General features: G+C 34.5%; 1 protein-coding gene across 3 annotated transcripts in view; it reads right to left on the bottom strand.

Annotated features, from left to right (window-relative positions):
• Positions 1–673: 673 nt before the first annotated feature.
• The window catches only part of LOC149567672 (Class I peptide chain release factor), a 210,458-nt gene continuing 190,279 nt past the window's right edge, over positions 674–20,852 (bottom strand). For 2 of the 3 annotated variants that reach the window (XM_089820930.1, XM_089820932.1), the window contains one exon: positions 674–915. In XM_089820930.1, coding sequence (XP_089677056.1) covers positions 895–915 — 21 coding nt within the window. In that variant the 3' untranslated portion in view covers positions 674–894. Of the gene's footprint in view, positions 916–11,166; positions 11,547–20,852 lie in introns of those variants that run through there. The other variant, XM_089820931.1, reaches the window with a different exon arrangement.

Here is a 20,852-nt window from a genome sequence, read left to right as displayed (position 1 = left end):
TCGATTGGCTTCTCCAATCTCACTCTTTTGGTACTAAAGGGTCCTAAATGGTTTTACGAAGTTGTAATTTGGTGGCAGTAGTGAACTGTGTTATCTGCAAGGCCACCCTAGTCGCATTTTTTTGGTTGGTGACCTATTTCTCCTCTGGTCTATTGTATGTTTTGTTTTGGCTCCATTGAAATTTTGTTGATGTGTAAAGGGTTTTAAGGACCCTTCAAAACTTGTTTGACTTAATCAAAAACAACTTTAAATAAGAAAGAAGAAGAAAATATCTTTACCATAACTATATTTCCTTTCATAAGCTAATTAATTCGTCAAATTATAAAAAACTAAGTGTAATTGTGTCAAACTTATGAGATGAATCTTAACAATTAATTTATGTTTCTCATGGCATATCATAAATTATTATCACAATTAAATTAAATTCTTACATTTTAAATTTGTCCCTTTCAATATACTAGTGACATATTTTACCATCATTGCACTTCTTTTTTGTATAAGTACCACTAGTATATACATAAAATATTAAAAATTGTCTACTCTTCTTACCTTAATATAAGTTGATACAATGCCAACTAAAACATTTGAAATCAACAGCTCTTCTTACCTTAATTATATAAAATTTACAAATATTAACTCAAACAAAAATGAAAACTCATACTCATACTAACGCTTTTGAAGTAATCAATTTTATTTTTTGAGGATTTTCCAATTGAATTGAAAATTACAAATTGATGTAGTGGAAATTTATCTTATTGAGTGCACAAATAAGAAATATTTTACCAAAAATTCAAAGGCTACTTGTCCATGTGACTAGAACATGGTAATTAGGTTGTTCAACTATCCCCCCCTTGTCACTCTAGCATATATATCTGCTTTATTCGATGTAGAATGTCATCGAAGTGGTTTTAAACCCTGCACATCAATTTTTTAGGGTGGTGAGGAAAAATTCAAGCCCTAAAATACATTATTGGAATTGTTGAGGAACAATATTATCTTAATAAAAATAATTGATATAATTATCAAAATCACTTTAAAAATAATGTATCACTATTAGACCAAACAAATTAAGTTTATTTCACATTGAATTGATGCTATTTTTTTGTGGTGAGAAAAAATTCAATCCCTGAAACACATTATTTAAATTGTTGAGGAACAATATTTTCTTAGTAAAAATAATTGATATAATTATCAAAATCACTTTAAAAATAATGTATCACTATTACACTAAACAAATTATATTTATTTCACATTCAATCAATGGTGTACAACCTACAACTTGTGTTTAGGCACTCTTTGTCCATTGACTATTGGATGTGTAGATTTATTAATATTGGAAGTTGTTTGCTACATAATTGTGCACTTTGGTATGTTACTATAGTTAACATTTTAAGAAAATCAAATAACATTATTCTAAGTTGTAAATATGAATTTTGATGGAATTTTTTACAAAAGATATATTATTGGCGACAACTTGCAAATGTTTATTATATTCAATATTACATTTCATTTATCTTATTAAGGTTGTGTTCTTGTTAATACATGTTGATTAATATGGTGTCATATGAATTTTAAAAAATTAAGAGAAAACCTAATAGACATCAAGGGTTAGAGGAATTTCCCCATCTTAAGCTAGCTTCTCTCTTTATATATTTCAACACCTTAAATGGACTCAAAAAATCAAGATAATTAAAAATGAAAATTTTTGCCGAAACTTGAGATAAGATTAAAAAAATTAAAATCCTTAGTGGTAAAACACAACTCAAAGATTTCATTCATTGGTTTTTAGGTTTAATTATTATACTTTCAAATAGGTCTCTGGTCAAATGGATCAACCACCTAGTTGCACCTCATGAAGCAATCAGAGGCCATTGGGTGTGGAATGTGTAATCAAGGATTCTCAACAAAACTTAGGGAAAGCTACTTCCAAATGATTACAACCATGCACAAACAACAAGGTAAAAGTTGAAGCCCTTTGGTTTGGCCTATGATTGGTCAAGTCATGCATCATAGACAAAAATTCAATAAAAAATAACTCTTTCATGATCATAACATGCGTAGGGAAATGACATGCCACCAACTACATAATTCACTAGGTAGCTTAAAAACATTTTATATTACTTTTTATTATGATGAATGAAACAATGTGGACTTCTTACCATTTAGTGAAATGGATGACACAAACAAATCAATCATCAATAATGGTTTCAATTTCTCATTAAACCTTGCTAAGATATAGGATTGATAATTATAATTCGCATACCATTCATTCCATTTAACAAGCTCCCATTAACATTAATAAAAACATGATGGACAGACCCAAATGTTGCACAATGGTTTCAAAAGTGTCCTAGTTTTTCACTTATAAGTATCTCATTCTTTAGTAGCACACTAATAAATTTCCACTAGCTTAGGAGGCTGACAACCATATCATTATTAAGTTGATCAAAATTTTGGAGACGAATTAAACAAAATGACCTTCCTTGGTGAGATCACAAAAGCCATGTTGTAATAAATCTTGTTTACTTCAAGTTAAACGTATCCAAGAGGTCATGTTAGGAGATTTGCATTTTCAAGTTATTCATATCCAAGAGGGCTTTCTAGGAATCCTTGGAAAGCATTTCATTGGAGGCGTCATCTATCACATGGTCAATATAGATCTCTTCCATGTATGTGTTGAACACCTTTCTCCTAATAGTTGATAAGGAACTAACATAAGTTATTTGTTGCTGCTACATTTGGGGGGAAAACTAGTCGAGCATGGGAGCAACCATAGACAATATGGTTCCCATATGTTTGAATTCTCTTCAATTCACAAGCTCAAAATTTCAAAGAGTTGTCATGACTAGAATAGTTCATAGAATTGACACTAAGTTTATGTTGCTAGCAAAAGAAATCTCAAGGATCCAAGTGTGGTGAACACCTAGAACTCATCTATGGATGTCTTGGCTCTTTGTACTCTTAGAGAAGAATGTGTGTTGATAGGGAGATCATTTCAATAAGTCACCTTGACTCCTCCACTGGATGTTTCACTAGGTCTCTTAGGGTTCTTTGTGTAACCCTCAACTTGAGAAGTACTCACACAACTCCTCTCCACCAAGGATCGCTCTTTCCAAGGGTTTAACCTCACTCCACACTCTAGGACTCACAAGGGTAAATCCCTTCAAATCTTCTCTCTGACCATGTCTTCTATTAGGCACTGTGGATTGGCTTCTAAACTACTCCCCTTCATTATTCTTCACCCCATTTCAATAGCTTTGGGTATCTTTCTGCTATTGATTCCAAAGTTTGTTCATAATAAGGCCTACTAGCCTTTTAGGCCTAATTAGGTCTTTGATCTCACCTTTCTACAAATAACTCCAATTCCTTCCACACAAACCCTAGAACTAATCTAGGATTCTAATACCCTTTTAGGTTTGGATTCCCCAAGTCATCTGTACATGTCCTTTTGAAAAATGAGCCTATTTGCAAGAGTTTTAAGCAAAATAGAACAATACTCAAAGTTTTGTGATAAAAAATGACTTAAATGGATTCAACAACCCTTGTCCTTCACACCAAGTGTCATTTAGACCTCCAACAACACATCCATGTCCACTGACCTTGGAAACCAATCCAATATTGACATCTTTCAGAGACCTTTGAGATTTTTAGGTTTGGGTTCCCCAAGTCATTTGTACATGTCCTTTTGGAAAATGAGCCTATTTGCAAGGGTTTTAAGCAATATGAAACAATACTTGAAGTTTTGTGATAAAAAATGACTTAAATGGATTCAACAACCCTTGTCCTTCACACCAAGTGTCATTTAGGCCTCCAACAATAGATCAATGTCCATTGACCTTAGAAACCAATCCAATATTGCCATTTTTCATAGATTGATCACAAGCTTGCTCCTAGTCAAGTGCTTGCAATCTTGCCAAGGGCAAATGATTAAAAATTGCAAACTGACACATCTCAACCCCAAATTGATAATATCCATTGTACATTGAGGGATTTTTCATATCCCAAAGAGCCATGATCTCATGGTGGGATTTCAAGAAAAAGCCATTGTTTTGCTCCAAACCCCGATTGGGCCAGTGAATTGGCAACAAAGGATGGAATTTTATTTAACTACATAAAATTATTGAACTAAACCTACCAACACACAAAGAGTAAGGAAACAACATAATCTAACTATTTACAATGACAAATGCATAGGTTCAATCTTTTTTAGGTCAGTTGCTCGACTAGAAGGCCTAATTGTGAAAATTTTTAACAAAAATGCTATTTGCTTTCTATTTATTTTTGCTCTAGACACCAACCAACCTTTTTCCAAGGCTCTGGATGGCCCTAAATACCTTATTACATCTTGCCTCAACTAACAACTTGAGCCATAACTAATTTTGGGTGTTATGCCAAACTTTACAAAAATGTTGTCAATGACAACATTGCAACTTTTGAACTACTTGCCTTCTACAATGCACAAACACCTCAAATGGGTGCAAAATGACCCCTTAGACCATATTAAGCCTATTCAACTCCATCTCTACCGCTGACAAGTATTTTCTAAGTCAATTTATGCATTAGGCCCAAATTGGCCAACCTTGGCAATATGTAGGCAAACTATGCAACTTGTGGAAAGTTGTGCCCAAACACATTTCTTACCTGATCAACTACTCTAAGGCATAGGTTCGACCCTCTTGGAGTCCTTCATTCCATGACTTGGCTAGGATCATGTACAACCCAAAAATTGAACTAAGGAACTAGCTTACTCATACTACACCATGTGTTCAAGAATGATTCAACATGTCAAATATGATCCAAACCATTAAATTTCAACATTAAGCATGTTTAGCTAGGTAGGAAGATGGTACCTATGACATAACTTGTATTAGCCCTAACAATATATAATACTAATCTATTCATGTCTAGCACATATGCATAGTACAATTTATTGGCCTTTATTTCATACTGTCCAAAAGTATATGGATTGTTCTATTAACATTTGCCTTTGTTTTGTCACCAAACTAGGGGTTGTCTCAATAGGGATTCCTCTAACCATTGTAGTTAGTGTAAATTTGGAATGTTTTTATCGAGCATCATGTTAAGACATCAATTCCATGTATTTTCTACAATATTTTTAGAATAAAATGCTATGTCCTCTTTTCCTATAAAATTAACTAGATATCGTTTTTTTCCCATAGGCTATTCGCTAAAAACAAGAAAATAATTTAATTTTAAATTAATCCTAGTCTTATTATTTTTAATAATACCTAAAAAGAACAGCTATATATTTGTTAGATAAAGTGACCCATCTAAAGGGGACATATAAGGCCTCTTATAATGTCTTATTAATAAATAAAAAGATGGGCACTTTTGGAGGTATAGGGAAATTTAAAATATTAGTGTTACAAAGTCTACAAAAGAGAGGCGGTCACTCATAAAGTGATCATCCAACTTTTATGGAAATAAACTCTTTTTCTCATAGTTTAAATACCCATGCTTAACTATTGGTCTTGATAAATAAATAAATTTAATGCTATATTAAGACTACAATATTATTTTGTTCCCACAATCACAATGATGCCACTACAATACCCTATTGTAGACATGTTTAAAAAAACAAATTGTATCAACATATGAGTCCTTGCATTTTATCCAATATAATGTTGTTTGATTTTGTATGTTGTCTAATAATATTTTCAATGTTCAATGGTAATTTATTAGTATAAGATTTGATTCACCAATGTTTACATTATTACATTTAATGATTCCATTAACAAGATGTATGTGTGTGTGCGCACGCACATGCGCGTGTGTGCGTGTGTTAAGTAATAAGCCCGTTGTAATTACATTGAACATACATTTTGCTAGCTACCAAATTCTATAAGTTGCTAACCCTTGTATCAATGTGAACCTCAAATAATTGCATGGTCTTAAAACATACTCACTAAGAGACAATGGTACTTGGAGATGTGAGAAGTGGTACTTGTACCGATACAACTAATTTTCCAATGTAGGAGATTGTGGTAAATAGAGATGTTATTAAAGCCTTAATCAAGCCAATCTTCAAATCATGATGGAAAATCAAGAAATTTTTATAAAAAAATATCTAGATGAAATTCACGAAGAGAAAATAAAGTGGAAAAGAGTTGATAAAGAAAGAACAAAGGCCAAAACCAAAATCACAAGGAATCACTAAGGAAGAAATCACTGAGCAAGAGCCAACCGAAACATTCCTAAAGAAGGAAAAGACCATTGAGAAAACACATAAGGATCCAATGTGCAAATTGATGTAAGAATCTTATGCAAGAGACAATTCTTACATGTAACCTCAATGCACTTGTACCAAATAAAATGCAAAGAATCTCTACTACCAATGAACAATTATATTGCACAAAAAACAAAAACTCATTTCCCACTAGTTTTTACAAACAAAAATACAATCTCTCGTCCTTTGTTCTTCTCGCCCTACACACGTCATTTTCTTTAATTTCTCTTTATACATTCATCCCATTTTCACACTTCCTATGTCCCTATATTCCAACCATTTTTCTTTTCTATGCTATCCTTACACAACCCTCTACTCTCTTCCTGGCTGCAACCAAACACCACCTACATATGACTACAATATCTTGGGTGTATTTCACCTCTCCTCCTATGGTCTTTCCTCTCTCCTACACCCCTTCATGATCCCAACACACTTTCATTAGATTCAAATCCACTTTTTTTTCTAAAGCAAATAATATATTTCTGATTTGAATTTTCTATATGTCAAATACAGTGTTTTCTTGCATTCCTCTTCCAATTATTTTTAATAGCCAATTTTATATACCACATTTTATTCTTCAACTACTATGTTGCACAATCATTCAATCTTTAACTGCTCTCTACCTCTTACTATTGTCAAGTGATGCCCTTCAAGGAGTTTCGTCAAATTATATCCCATGTTATGCCTTCAAACTCCTCCTTTCAATTGTTTTGACTCCATCTACAAAATACATTGTCATCGGTATAGAACACTTTATCACTATTTCAGAATTTTTTATTCACATCAATGCCCATCGCCGCTAAGTCATTGGAAACAAATAGGTTGGATTTCTTTAATCCTATCTATTCTTTTATCCTTAGGTTAATATCCTTATGACAATTACTACACAACAAGATAATTTTGACTATAAGGAACAACCATGAAATCAATATCTACCTTAGAATTCCATGAGAGTCAATAAGACCAAGCCCATTGGTCCTACCCACAACCAAGCAAAAACTGAATTCATATCGTGAACAAAACTACTCTTCCTACCAATCCTACCAACTATATTGAAGCAAACAAAATAAATTTTTTTTATTTTTTTGGTGGGGTTGATTGACTTACTCCTAGAATGCTCCTCTATCAGACACACCAGATAAGAAAATTTGTGAACACGGGCTCACAAAATGGTGTTAAGTAGTTGAACTTCTCTTCTATGTGGTAAACAACCTACATCAGACCCCATTATCTCTTCATCTACATCCAAAGTCTTCTTTAGCCTCTTCTAGCACTTGGTTAGAGTACTTACGAACCTCTTCCACCAAGTATGTTCTCTTCTCCTCTTCCAGATACTCTTCTCTTCTTTCTCTTGACCACCTCCACCAATATCTTGCAACATCCTCGATATGCTCTACACAGAAACACTCAACGCCCATATGTGAATCTGCAATTGCACTCTCTTACTTTGAACCTTGCAAATAAAGGTAAATTGAACTTGACATTTTCAGATTTTACCTCATGCTCTTCTACTGCTCCAACATCCACTTTATGCTCATCTTCATCATCTACAACTTTTTCATATTACGTTGCTACATTTACATGTTTATCCTCTACAACTCCATTTGCTGCTGCACTGAACATTTTTCCAATTCTCTCATTCTCCTCTCCAAACGATGCACAAACATCTTCCAGTCATTGATCAAATCTAGAACACTCATTAAGCCCTTCCTTCTAATCGACCTCTTCTTCCACTAGCTCAACATGTGAGGTAATTTCTTCTTTATCACTTTCATTCACCAACTAAAGGTCCATTGTGATCATTTTCTCCTCTCTTCTCTCTTCATTTGTGTGGGTTGTTATTACTTCTTTCGCTTTCCGGCTGCAGCTCTCCTTCAACTGTAATCTACACATCCCATAGCTATCTTCCCAATATAACTCTGAAAAAGGAATCAATATGTGTCTTCTCACGACCCACCTCATCCTCTTCTTCATGCTCATCTTTTCATCTAATGCAATCTTTCTCACAGGTACACTCTCTTCTTTATGGCTTTAAGCTCTCAATCTATCTGGACTTTGCACACCTACAATGACCCTTTTGAGCCCTCCATAGCTGCTCTCAAGTGCAAACTGCCTCACAGTTGGAGATCTTTTCACTTCACTCTTCACCCATAGGTCCCAGCACAGGTTGCCTCACGTTCGACACTTTACCTATGCACTCAGAACGTCTCGCTTTGATGCCATTGGATGCAAGGAACAAATCTTGCCTACAATCTCAATGCAGTGGTACAAACCAAAAATACAGAGACTCTCTACTACTAATGAACAAGATTGCAACAAAAATAAAATCTTGTTTCCCATTAGTTTCTGCAAACAAATAGACAATCTCCCATTCTTTGTTTCTCTCACCCTATACAACCACGCAAATTCTTTTCTTTAATTTTTCTCTCTATACATTCATCCCTTTTACACACTTCCCGTATGTTTGCATCACAACATTTATTCTTTTCTCTGCTATCCTCATGCAGGCCTCTAATCTCTTCTTGGCTGCGATCATGCACCCCCAGCATCAAACTACAATATCTTGATTGTATTTCACCCCTCCTCCCATGGCCTTTCCTCTTTGTCCTACTACCCTTCATTGTTCCTAGTGCACCATTCATTAATTATTATTTTTCACTTTCTTTCCAAAGCGAAGCATGCCTCCTTGATTCAAATTTTCTTACTGTCGAAAAACAGTGTCTTTATGCATTCTTCTTCCAAAAAAGCTTTGGAAATCATTTTTATATACTGCATTTTATTCTTCAACTCATCTGCTCCACAATCATTCAATCTTTAATTACTCCCCACCTCTTCCTATTATAAAGTGATGCCGTTCAAAGAGTTCCATCAAATTATATTCCATGTCAAGCCTTCAAAGTTCTCCTTTCAGTTGTTTTGACTCCACCTGCATAATCAATGCCCATTGCCATCAGTAGGGAATGTTTCACCACTATTTTAGCATTCTATGATCACATTGATGCACATCCCTGCTAAGCCAATGAAAACCAATAGTTGGAATCTCTTTAACCCTTTGGTTAATATCCTTATCATTATTATGCAGCCTAGCAAGCTGATTTTGATCATAATGGACAGCTGGAATATTAATATCTGCCTGTACTAGAATTGCATCAGAATTAGTGAAGCCAAGCCCATTGGTCCAGTGCATAGCCGAGCAGTAACTGAATTCATCTCTTGATCAAAACTAGTCTTCTTATCAATCCTGCCAACTAATTGAAGTAAACATTTACCAAATATATAAATTTGTGAGGCCAGTTATCTTACTCTCGGGATGCTCCTGTAACAGGACCCCTTAACAAAACAGGGTATTTTAAAGACTTCTATTAAGCTAAATACTTGTCTTTATAAAGTCAATGGTGCTTCCATGATTGCAAAGAATTTTCCAGTAATTTCTAATGGTGCACAGAAAACACCTCTCAAGCTCACTAAAATCCCAATAATCTCCAAGAAAAAAGGCATCTACTATTTGACAGAAATCCATAGCTGCAACAAGAAAGCATTCATCTTCAAAAGAGAATAATTCAACATATGATGGGAATCACTAAAAGGTATGCCAGAGAATTCAAGTTTTGTTTTGCATTTTGATCAAGTGATAGTTTTATCCATCCTTATTCTAAAGGAGCAAACACATTCTCATAGGACTAACTTAAAATCATCTTTCTAATTGGCCCATAAATACGTATATGGGCCTTGTGGAGGAATCAAAGGAAGCATCATGGAGTAAATGATTACAGGATATCATTTGAAATACTATAATGAAGAGCCCTAAAACTCATGGGTCAATTGCAAGGTTCAAAGGCATGTCACATCACATTTGGCTTTCATGGTAAGTGACATGGAGCAACTCAAAAACAAGGGAAGCAAATTAATACATATACTATCTTGCTTGGGTTCAAATTTTATGTTTGGATAGAAAGAAAGATTCTCTATACTAAGGTTGCATTTGCAAATGCATGCACCATAATATTTATTATTAGTGGCAGTAAGTTGGTAAATGATCATCTTACATACGAAGTCAGCGCATTTTTGTGAAGCAGAAACATTTTATTTTCTCATATGTTCAGTTGCTAGTATTAACACTCAACATTGGCATTGCATTTTCAATATACAATGGACTATATTTATGTGCAAGTAATGTCAGATTGAAGAGGATTATGCTTAGCTAAGAAGAAGGAATTGGCAACTTGATATATTTGCATCTTCATGATCTGCCACTTGTGGTAAACAGTCAAGAAGCTAATTCATTAAACTCTTTCAACATAACTACCATATGATACTCATACTACACATGCCTGTGAACATTAGTGCCAAAACTCTCTTTTGAGACATAAGAATGGTGAAATTGGTTATTAGTTCAACATCATTTATTGTTAATGAATAAGATAACCTAGTTATGGAAGTTGAATGGTTGCAATCCATGGGGAAATTGTTGTAGAATCCTCAAAAAAGGGAGAAACTTCACAAATTTGAAGAAAAAGTCATGGCTTAGAAGATTGAAAATACCCAGGGCTAAAAGATGCATGGAAGACATTCATATCCTCATATTTTGTGGTCAGCCATACAGACATTAATTTGATTTTCAGATTTTTCTACATAATTGCAGTTTGATGTTTGGTATTTTACCCCCAAGATCATAGCTGGTTAAAGGAACTTGACATGCTATTAATTTGGAATCAAGTTCCAAACCTGTTTGCCATCACGAAGTACAAACAAGAATTCACAAAACTGATACTTATTTTGATGGGGATCTAGTGGTTATTTGATAAAATTAGAGACCATTCATGTAACACTACACATACTTGGAAGAGTATCAGGTACCAAAATCTGGAAGAGGGTTGATGAAAGGTACCGTTCACATATCATGATATTCACAATAGACATTATTGGAAAAAATCATGCTGATTAAATTATTAGCAACACATAAATAAAAAACTTTTACACTTTTTAGGAGAAAGAATGCTACTACAGCTGATCAATTTCAACAAAAGATACGAGAAGGATAAATTGCAATCATCAGAGATATATTTCTTGTTGAAGTAGTGGAAGTTGGAACAAATATAAGCTATGATGCTTGAGAAAAAAAGATAACCATGATGGGCAATGCCAACAAGAAGCCTACAAAAAACTTGTAAGGACTGGTATTAAAAGCTTTGAGTGCTTGCAAATACATATATATCAAGTTACTGTCTATGTTGCACTCTACTCCATGATGAATCTTGTCAAAGAATTAAAGCTCCAACTTGCAGAAGTCAAATTTCATCTACAAGAAGCTTGCAGCCAAGGACAAATAAAGGTACAGTTATGTATTGACCAAATTTTACGACAACATTCAGCTGATTTATAATAAATAAAGATTTTAGAATAATTTCAAAGAAATCAAGGCTCCTAACTTCCTAAAGGATGAATTGGAAGATTTCCCCATAAAAGCTCCTAAAAATATTGCTACACTAGAAAGCTTTTTGCAAAGTCCAATAATAATGGCCATTTGGACCTAATGATAAGTATTCCAAAAGGTTATGTTGATACTTACCACACCACTCATTTGGAAATTTCATGTAAATACTCGTATATAGTAGAAACAAAGTAGGTGAACAGAGGAACACGACCCCCCCCCTCCCCCCCGCAACCCCCAAGTTTCCAATATGGGGAGATTCCAAGGACACCACATTTCCACTGCCCATTCATCAGCGAGATGCTTTCCATGTCCAATATCCCTCACTCGCCTCGAGGACTTCTAGACATCTCAACTATGGTGGCACATAAAAAAGTAACTTTAAAGAAATATATATGCTTTTTAAATTTTGGTTTGGGTTCCATTCAAACCCTAAATGAGCATGGGTCCCACCTTGGTCGTACCAAGTCCACATAAACCCATCCAACCTTCTTTTTTCCTCACATTTGCACTTCTCATTGTTTGCTACAGATAAAAAAAGGAAGACTGAAAAGGAGAAACAAGGAGTCATTGGAGGAGTGAAAGAAGTGAGTGCAAGTGAAATAGTAGCAAGAAGAAGAGGAGGAAGATTCTACACCTTCCTCGAAGAGGTTCTTCAAGTATTAGAGAGGATTTTCTTTTACTTTCTAATTTACTTTTTCCAAATTTCAAATTGTTTAAAATTTTTAAAATGGTAAATGTTCATTATTCATTGTAATTTGTTTTACAAAGTTTTTTCATTTGTGTTGTTTCATGTTCTAAACAAATTTTTTAACTTATGTTATATGATGAATCTTAATCATAACATGAAGAATTTTATGACGATTCTTCATTTTGGCCTCAACAATGCATTAATTTAAAATTTTGTTTTAGAGTTAGACTTCATTTTTTATTTTCTTAGTAGGCTGGAACTACTTGCTTACAAAATTTATTTTTATTTTGTGAAATACAGTGTCCCAATGAGCTCTCATAGTCATGATATGAGTGGAGATGAGATGGAAATTCAATCTCAAGGTGGAAGTCAAAATATGAGGTTGAGCCTTCGGAGATGGACCATGGGGCTGATTTGGATGCCCAAACTAGTTCCATGGCTAGTGGATCAACTTCTATGGATTGCCCCTTTGATCTTTTGACATAGTTTTCTAGGGGTCCATATGATCCCAAGTCTCCTCTCAAACAACTTGCAATAAAAAAATAATAATCCCAAACCCATTAGGTAATGGCACAAGAAAATGGAAATGCAACATTTCTTGTATGGGATGATATGGGAGCATCACTAAAGTCAATGCAAACTCTCTTTTGGAAAGGACGTCGTGTGAATCCATGTCAATTTGTGCTAGATCCTAACAATATTATGCACTAAACTGAGTTAAACAAGCTTTCGGGTGTTCCTAAAGACGATGTTATTGCAACGCCTACTACTTTGTTTGTTAGGCAACAGGATCAGACAATTCAGCAGATGGAAGAGCAACAATATGTTTTTACTCGTACATTGCATCAAAGAGTGGCAGGGTTATCCTTGCGACTTTCATGCACTCAAAATGCAGCATGGGACAGCAGTAGCAAGGGGAAATGCTAGGTGGGAAGTAACACCATAGCTGATATGTTCAATGTACAATTGAAGGATATGATCGATGATTCCATTGGCAAGCTATTCATTGCCAATGAGATCCCACTGCATGTAAGTCAATCTCCTTATGGGGAAGATGATGTCAATGGTGGCGAAAAGGAGATCATCATATGTGCCACTAGGTGAGCACAGACTGAGGACCACGATCTAGAATAACAACTATGTTAGGATCAATGTTTTGATGGAGCATATGCAAGAATGTTGGATCAACTCTGGATGCAACATAGTCATGAATGGGTGGACAAACATAAGGCACCGTTGACTCATAAACATCATCGTTACATGTTCGGAGGGTCCATACTTTCTTAGGTTAGTGGATAGTTCAAGGCATCACAAAGATGTCAATTTTCAATTTTAGATCTTTTGGGAGGCTATTGAGGCTATTGGGCCACAAAAGGTGGTCCAAGTTGTCGGTTCCCAAAATCGCAGATTGGAAATCCAAGAGCCTGCCACTTCTTTGATAGGATTCCGCAATCAGTTCTGGCCAACGAATGGGAATCACCTTTATTCCTTTGCACTTTAGGCTCCGCTAAACCTAGGCGGGTAGACCTTCTCCTTGAACTTGATTACTTGGTTCAAAGCTTTTCTAAAGCGAACTTAAACTTTGGAGTTCTTCGGCTGGCAAATTCCTTGAACTCGATCTCTTTGAAACTAGATGCTGAGTGTTTGAATGTTTTGTATAATTGAATAATAATTAATTTGATGCTTGTAGAAAGTTATAGATTTTCTGACTTCAATAATAAAAAGCCCAGTGCCTCTACTCATCCAAGCAATAGAGTCAACTTCAATGGATTTTCACATACAACTTCATAATGTTTTACACACTTCACTGCCAACAATTAAATAATCAAGATGCAACAGATCAATTATTACGCAATCTTTAAATTAGTCCAGATTGAATTTTAACTCCTCTGGGAGACAAACTGGACATAGATACGGAAACAATTAAATATTTCACAGTATTTGTGATGATCGAATTTAAATGCTAAATGACCTTGTCCACTTATCTGATATTTAAATTGTATATAGAATTCCAAAAAATAATTACAAAAGACGATTTAAATTTCCACGCCTTTAATAATAACAAAAAAATCATTTTATTTTATTATTAAAATAAAATAATAGAATTTGTATTACAAAGTCATAATGAGCCCCTTATTCCTCCATACAATAAAAAATATGAAATACTTTCTCCTGAGAGAATATAAAATGTTCGGATATGTCTTATTTTCTTCCTCTCTTTTACAAATGACTTATCCCTTACTTATAATGATATTGTGACCTTTTAAAAAGTCACGTTTTCGTTTAAGTAAACTAACCTAATAATATTTTAAATCATATCATATTAAATATGATATTATATTCTTGATTATATGTTTCATTTGAAACACATGATAATCATTCTTAGAAATGACACTTTTGAAATAGAAGATACACCAATTGCTTTCAACCTTTGTGCATGCGTGTCTAGTTTGGATGCAACTTTAAAAATTCCATCTCTGCCAGTGAATCATTAACATCTGATGTTCGATGACTTCAACGTTGCTTCCATCAACGTCACTGCTCGACCAAATGATGTATATCCTTCCTTCCTGCTATTATTTGTTGTTTATCACCCCTCTCCATTCAACGATGTTCGTTCAATGGTCTGGCATTGTTCATTATCTCCACTTTGATTCATGTCTATTTTATTTTATTTGGAACTCCCAAACAGTCGGATATGTGTACTAATGTGTATAGTTGTACCCGCTATTTGGAAGGATGGAATTTGTTTGCCCAGTTTGCTCGAAAATTCTCTGCTATGACTAATGATGACCTTCAACACCTAGATGCAGGATATATATCATATTCTTGTCTTTGTATGTCTTTGGTGATATATATATAATTCTCGTTTTATTCTCTTTTAATTGTTGGTGATTAATCGGACTGCCAAATAGCCTTGCAAATTATAAGTTTGGACACTTGCAAAATTTCTTACCATGTCGTCAACTTATTTGTCTAGCCTCACATTAATCGCACAAGCTCTTAATCATATTTACCAACCTTAGCAAATTATATTTGAACAAATGTTTCATAACTTCTGCGCTCGAAATAAATTTTCTTTGGATATTTACTTATTTCATATTAGGTATGTTTTAAACCAATACACGAATCCCTTGGCACCATGGATGCACACAATAGCAATGTTTCCAATAATCATAGTTGATTCCTCTCCTGTTTCACATTTGTACTCAATCTAGAGATTACGGTAATCTTGATATCAATCCAATACATATGGGATAGTGTTATCTAGGCGTTATATGATGGTGAGAGGATATTGACGGCTGCTAGCGCACAATATTTTGTCACTCTAATCGTGAGGTTGTTTGAAGATTCATCTCTCTCTCATATTCATTATATCCACGAGCATTACTTGAAATTCCAGTATTAGCACGGAGAAGAATGAAATAAATTGAATCCTTAAGACTTGCTTATTGTTAAAGGCCTGTATATGGATATTTTTCTTATTCAAATGTTATCTTTCTCAGCCATGACCCCATCATTGCTTATAGATATATCATTACCTTAGACTCATTGCGATTCCTTAATTCACCATGTTTTCCATATTCTCTTTTCCATGGTGCTTGGGACTCTAAATTTTGCCAAAATTTAGAGTTCCATCACAAGTAATGGTAGATGCAACACATGTGTGCAGAGCTACAAGGAAGCTTATTGAGGCAGCCTATAGACATATTTGGTGGACTCCTTGTTGTTTGCATGCCATAAACAATGCATTGAAGGACATGGGGAAGATTGACTAGATTAGAGGAGTGGTTAGCAATGCAAGAGATGTGCAAATGTTTATCAACAACCATCACTCTACACATGCAATCTTTAGGACCTACACAAAGGAGTTCTTGAAACTAGTTCAGACCACATATGTATCCCATTACATTCTCTTGGAGATAATGCTTAAGTTGCAAGAGGCACTCCAACTCATAGTTATGATGAATGAGTGGAATCAATGGGATGAGGCTAAGACGGAGCAAAAGAAGAGGGTGAAGGAAATAGTGGATTATGATCAATTTTGGAGTGATGCAAAATTCATTCTATATTGTTACTCTGGTTTTCTAGGGGATCAAATAGGCAATGGTGATGCACCTACCCTTGAAGAGGTATATCATTGCATCATTTCTATGCTTAACCAAATGAGGGTGGTTGTGCGAGAGAACAACCCTATTGTGACATTCTATAATGAGCACATTTGGCCAATCATTCAGTGCGAATGAGACACTCTGAACACTCCCTTGCACATGGTTGCTTATGCATTGAATCCAAAGTGGTACATGTCTAGAACTAGTAGAGTTACATGGATTGAGGATGATGAGGTGAAGGTTGGATTCTTTAGGTGCATCGATAGGATGTTTGATGCTCATATTGTAGGCTAGATCTGCATTGAGTGGATAAATTTGTCCCTCATAAGGGTAATTCAAATGCGGCAAAGATGGATATAAGAACTATGGAACAAGAGGACCCAATTCTATGGTGGAAATGTCATGGAGTACAACGAGAAAAGATAACCACGATAGTCATTTGTCTACTATCTCAGGTTTCTAGTTCTTCAATTTGCAGAGAGGAACTAGTCTACTAATAGCTTCATCCACTCTCTTAAAAGGAACGGACTTATCTCTAGGCAAGCAAAGAAGCTAATGGTTGTACATAGTTAGTGCCTTGTGTATCACTAACCGCAAGACACATGTCTACAAGGAGAGCCCAATAGCACGATGCAATGTAAAGCTAGAGATGTCATCACATTTGATGAGGATGAGGATGCAATTGCTTCAGAAGCAGGGCTAGTTGGTGTTCGTTTGGCTAATCTTGACTATGAGGATTGTAGCAATTCCAATGATAGGTTTTCCTTGAGGGACGATTATAGGCCTCCCTTAAATACGTTTTGACATCTCGTACTTGTTTAGATATCATGCTACTCATCGTAATCATCTTTATGATATTTTTGATATCATAGAAAACTTCCATTCACGGATTTGACAATTTTTTTGGCATTCTAATTTCTAATTTCTAGTTAGATATGCAATGTTACAGAATTTAGCATTTGGCATTTGCAAGCTTGTTATTTACTTCTTGTATACATCTTTCATAATGAGCATTTCAAGTACTATATGTATAGTATATAGTATATAAGAACTATGGCACAGGAGGACCCAATTCTATGGTAGAAATGTCATGGAGTACAAAGAGATAAGATAACCACAATAGCAATTCATCTACTATCTCAGGTTTCTAGTTCTTCGATTGCAGAGAGGAACTAGTCTACTTATAGCTTCATCCACTCTCTTAAAAGGAACAGACTTATCTCTAGGCAAGCAAAGAAGCTAATGGTTGTACATAGTTAGTGCCTTGTGTATCACTAACTGCAAGACACATGTCTACAAGGAGAGCCCAACAGCACTATGCAATGTAAAGCTAGAGATGTCATCACATTTGATGAGGATGAGGATGCAATGGCTTCAGAAGCCGGGCTTGTTTGTGTTTGTTTGGCTAATCTTGATTACGAGGATTCTAGCAATTCCAATGATAGGTTTTCCTTGAGGGATGATTATAGGCCTCCCTTAAATATGTTTTGACATTTTATACTTGTTTAGATATCATGCTACTTATTGTAATCATCTTTATGATATTTTTGATATAATATAAAACTTCCATTCACAGGTTCGACAATATTTTTGGCATTCTAAATTCTAATTTCTAGTTAGATATGCAATGTTACAGAATTTAGCATTTGGCATTTGCAAGCTTGTTATTTACTTCTTATATACATCTTTCATAATGAGCATTTCAAATACTGTATGTATAGTATATAGTATATACAACACCACAAGGATGTTGTCCCACTGCCATCTCCAAATTGGACACCCTTGTCCCTTGGTCCCCCAGGGTCCTTGTTACACTAAAATAAAGAAAAATAAAAATTTCCAGCATGAATTAGGTATTAATCAATCATGATTATCACTGTAGTTCATAACATATTGAAAGATGAAGCAAGAATCGTTCTTTCCATGTCTCTATATGCAATATCAAAACAAAAAGCTTTGAGTAATTTTGAGCTTTGTGAACAAATTTGATAAAAAATTAGAAGCTTCAGAAGTATCATCTAGTTCAAATTTTTCAACTCCCACGTATATGAAAGCAGTACAGCAAAAAAATGTCGATGAGTTCATTTTTCTGTAATATCCCTTTATGGTCTGTTCCAACTTCTAGATTTGGATGGAAAAGAATAAAAAAAGGATTTACTCAGCAAAGAAAATCACTTTATCATTGGCAGATTTCAAAAACCCTTTGCAAAGCTCACGTTCAGCATTATTTCCCATGAAGACAAAAATCCTCTCAGATATTAAGTAATTGGAATGCATAAATCTTTTGGTTCTGCATGTTGGGTTCACAAAGGAGCCAAACTTGAGCTTCAACAGAATTTACAAGTCTTACAGGTATAGCAGATCAGAAAATAAAAAATGTACACTATATCATTATTTCCAAATGACTAGAGGAAGCCATACCTATTCCCTTCTCTTCTTATGGCAAACCATGTGAACTGATAGGTGGAATGGGATTGACCAGCCACAGTTTAAATGGTGATCAAGAATTTCTATGTGGAGTCTGAGGTAGTACAATCCTTCTGAATTTCATCATAAAATCCGGCGGGTGATGCGGCAGGGAAAAGACAAAGGGGATCTCTGAAATAAAGAATTTTGTGTAGCTTTTTGGGCCAGCCGTGGATCCACAGCACTTGCTAAGTTGCCAACTTCATAAATTGTTGATCACTTGGGAGAAAAAAGAAGAGTGTTTTTTAAAAGTAATGTGGTATATCCATGGGAAAATTTTGATTGGGCTTTTCTTTCAAGTTTCCACTATTGCCATGCTAGTTGCAAAATCATGGGAGGTAATTGGATGCTCAAATCAGCGACAGTCAGTGCAAGCCTAAGAGGAAGGATCTGAAGGCTATAAATGTTTTGAATTGTTTTTTTATTCTAGCGCACTATGTATGAAGAGCCCAATTGAAGGGATAAAATAAACAATTTCAGTTCAGATCAAGGACAAAAGGGAACAGATAGACAAAGGTGGATTTAAATGAACAAGTAAGCTACCCAGCCTACCCCATGCTGTATCAAAAAATTCAGGCTCCTCATAGACAATTTAGATTTATCCATTATTATCTGAATCAAAATTACCACCTTTGCCAAAAAATTGTTTTTAATTTTGAATATAAAGATTTCCAATCAGTAATCATTCATTATTAGAATACTGCAATACAAAACTAAAAAAGACACATTAAGCACTTTGAAAAATAAAAGTAAAAAATATATTATTTACCAAATCTGTCAAAAAAATTCCTTGAAGGAAAATTCATTTTGACATACAACAATCACTATAAAAGCTAGAAATTGCAGAAGCAAACCAAACTAAAAATGACATTACTAAGGAGTCTACAAGAACTTTGCAAGGACTATCAACGAGTAAGCCATTTGAGAACTAAAGGCAAAATTTATGCAATACTAAGACAAAGAAATGCAAGTATTATACTTTCAGTGAATTTGCATTATTATTTCCTGAATAGAAGTTACAGAATTGAAGGAACCTACTACAATACAAAATGAATTGGAGACATATACTTAACAACTCTCAAAGATAATTTGGGATCTCGATATTATAGAACTTATCATTTGGAAAAAGAAATTTAAAGGGAGATTCATCATCTTTTCTCTAGTCTAATTAAGGATGCATTTCTCATTTCCCATAGAATAAGGGATAAAATCAGGTACATATTTTAATAATAATGTTTTAAGTTAGTCCTAATAATATTATTTCTAAAATATTTAGTGAAAAGGCAACTCAAATATTGTTTGATAGATAAAGTGGATTGTCTGAATGAGACCTAAATTCCTAATAAGACCTTGTGAACTCTTTTATTATAATATTTTTGGATGGGTGCTTTTGGAGAAAGGGGGAATTCAAAATGTTAGAACGAAAAGGGAGCTATCAAACAAGAAACAATCACTCATAAGGAGATTGTCCATTTTTTCATGATTGTAATGTGCCATACTAAGAGGCTATTAATTTCCAATGTTAACATACATTACTATGCATCTAAATCAAGTTAGTTTAAGAGAAACAACAAATAATTCATAATAAATTTGATAGTTAACAGATGCAAGCTTACTTTCTTACTTCTCTCCTAAACTTAACCCTAAGAAGGATGGATATTTACTTGTCATAGAGCACTAGACACCAATCTACAAATAGGCTCCCTCAAGGCTTCAGGAACCAGTCCTTATCCCATCTTGGGATTTGCCTACCTTGTGAGAAATTACTATGCCTCTTCCTAAACAATGCCAACCTATCCTTTAAAGGACTATAGCGAGTGATTAAAGAATGGCTAGCATATTCTAATATCTCGTATATTATGCAATATAACAGTAGCAATGTGCAATATTCTACTTTAGAACAAA

This window comes from Cupressus sempervirens, chromosome 3, assembly GCF_028749045.1.
Source record: "Cupressus sempervirens isolate cs-2001-9-10 chromosome 3, ASM2874904v1, whole genome shotgun sequence".
Classification (NCBI taxonomy): Eukaryota; Viridiplantae; Streptophyta; class Pinopsida; order Cupressales; family Cupressaceae; genus Cupressus; species Cupressus sempervirens.
This window is presented reverse-complemented; position numbering and strand designations above follow the sequence as displayed.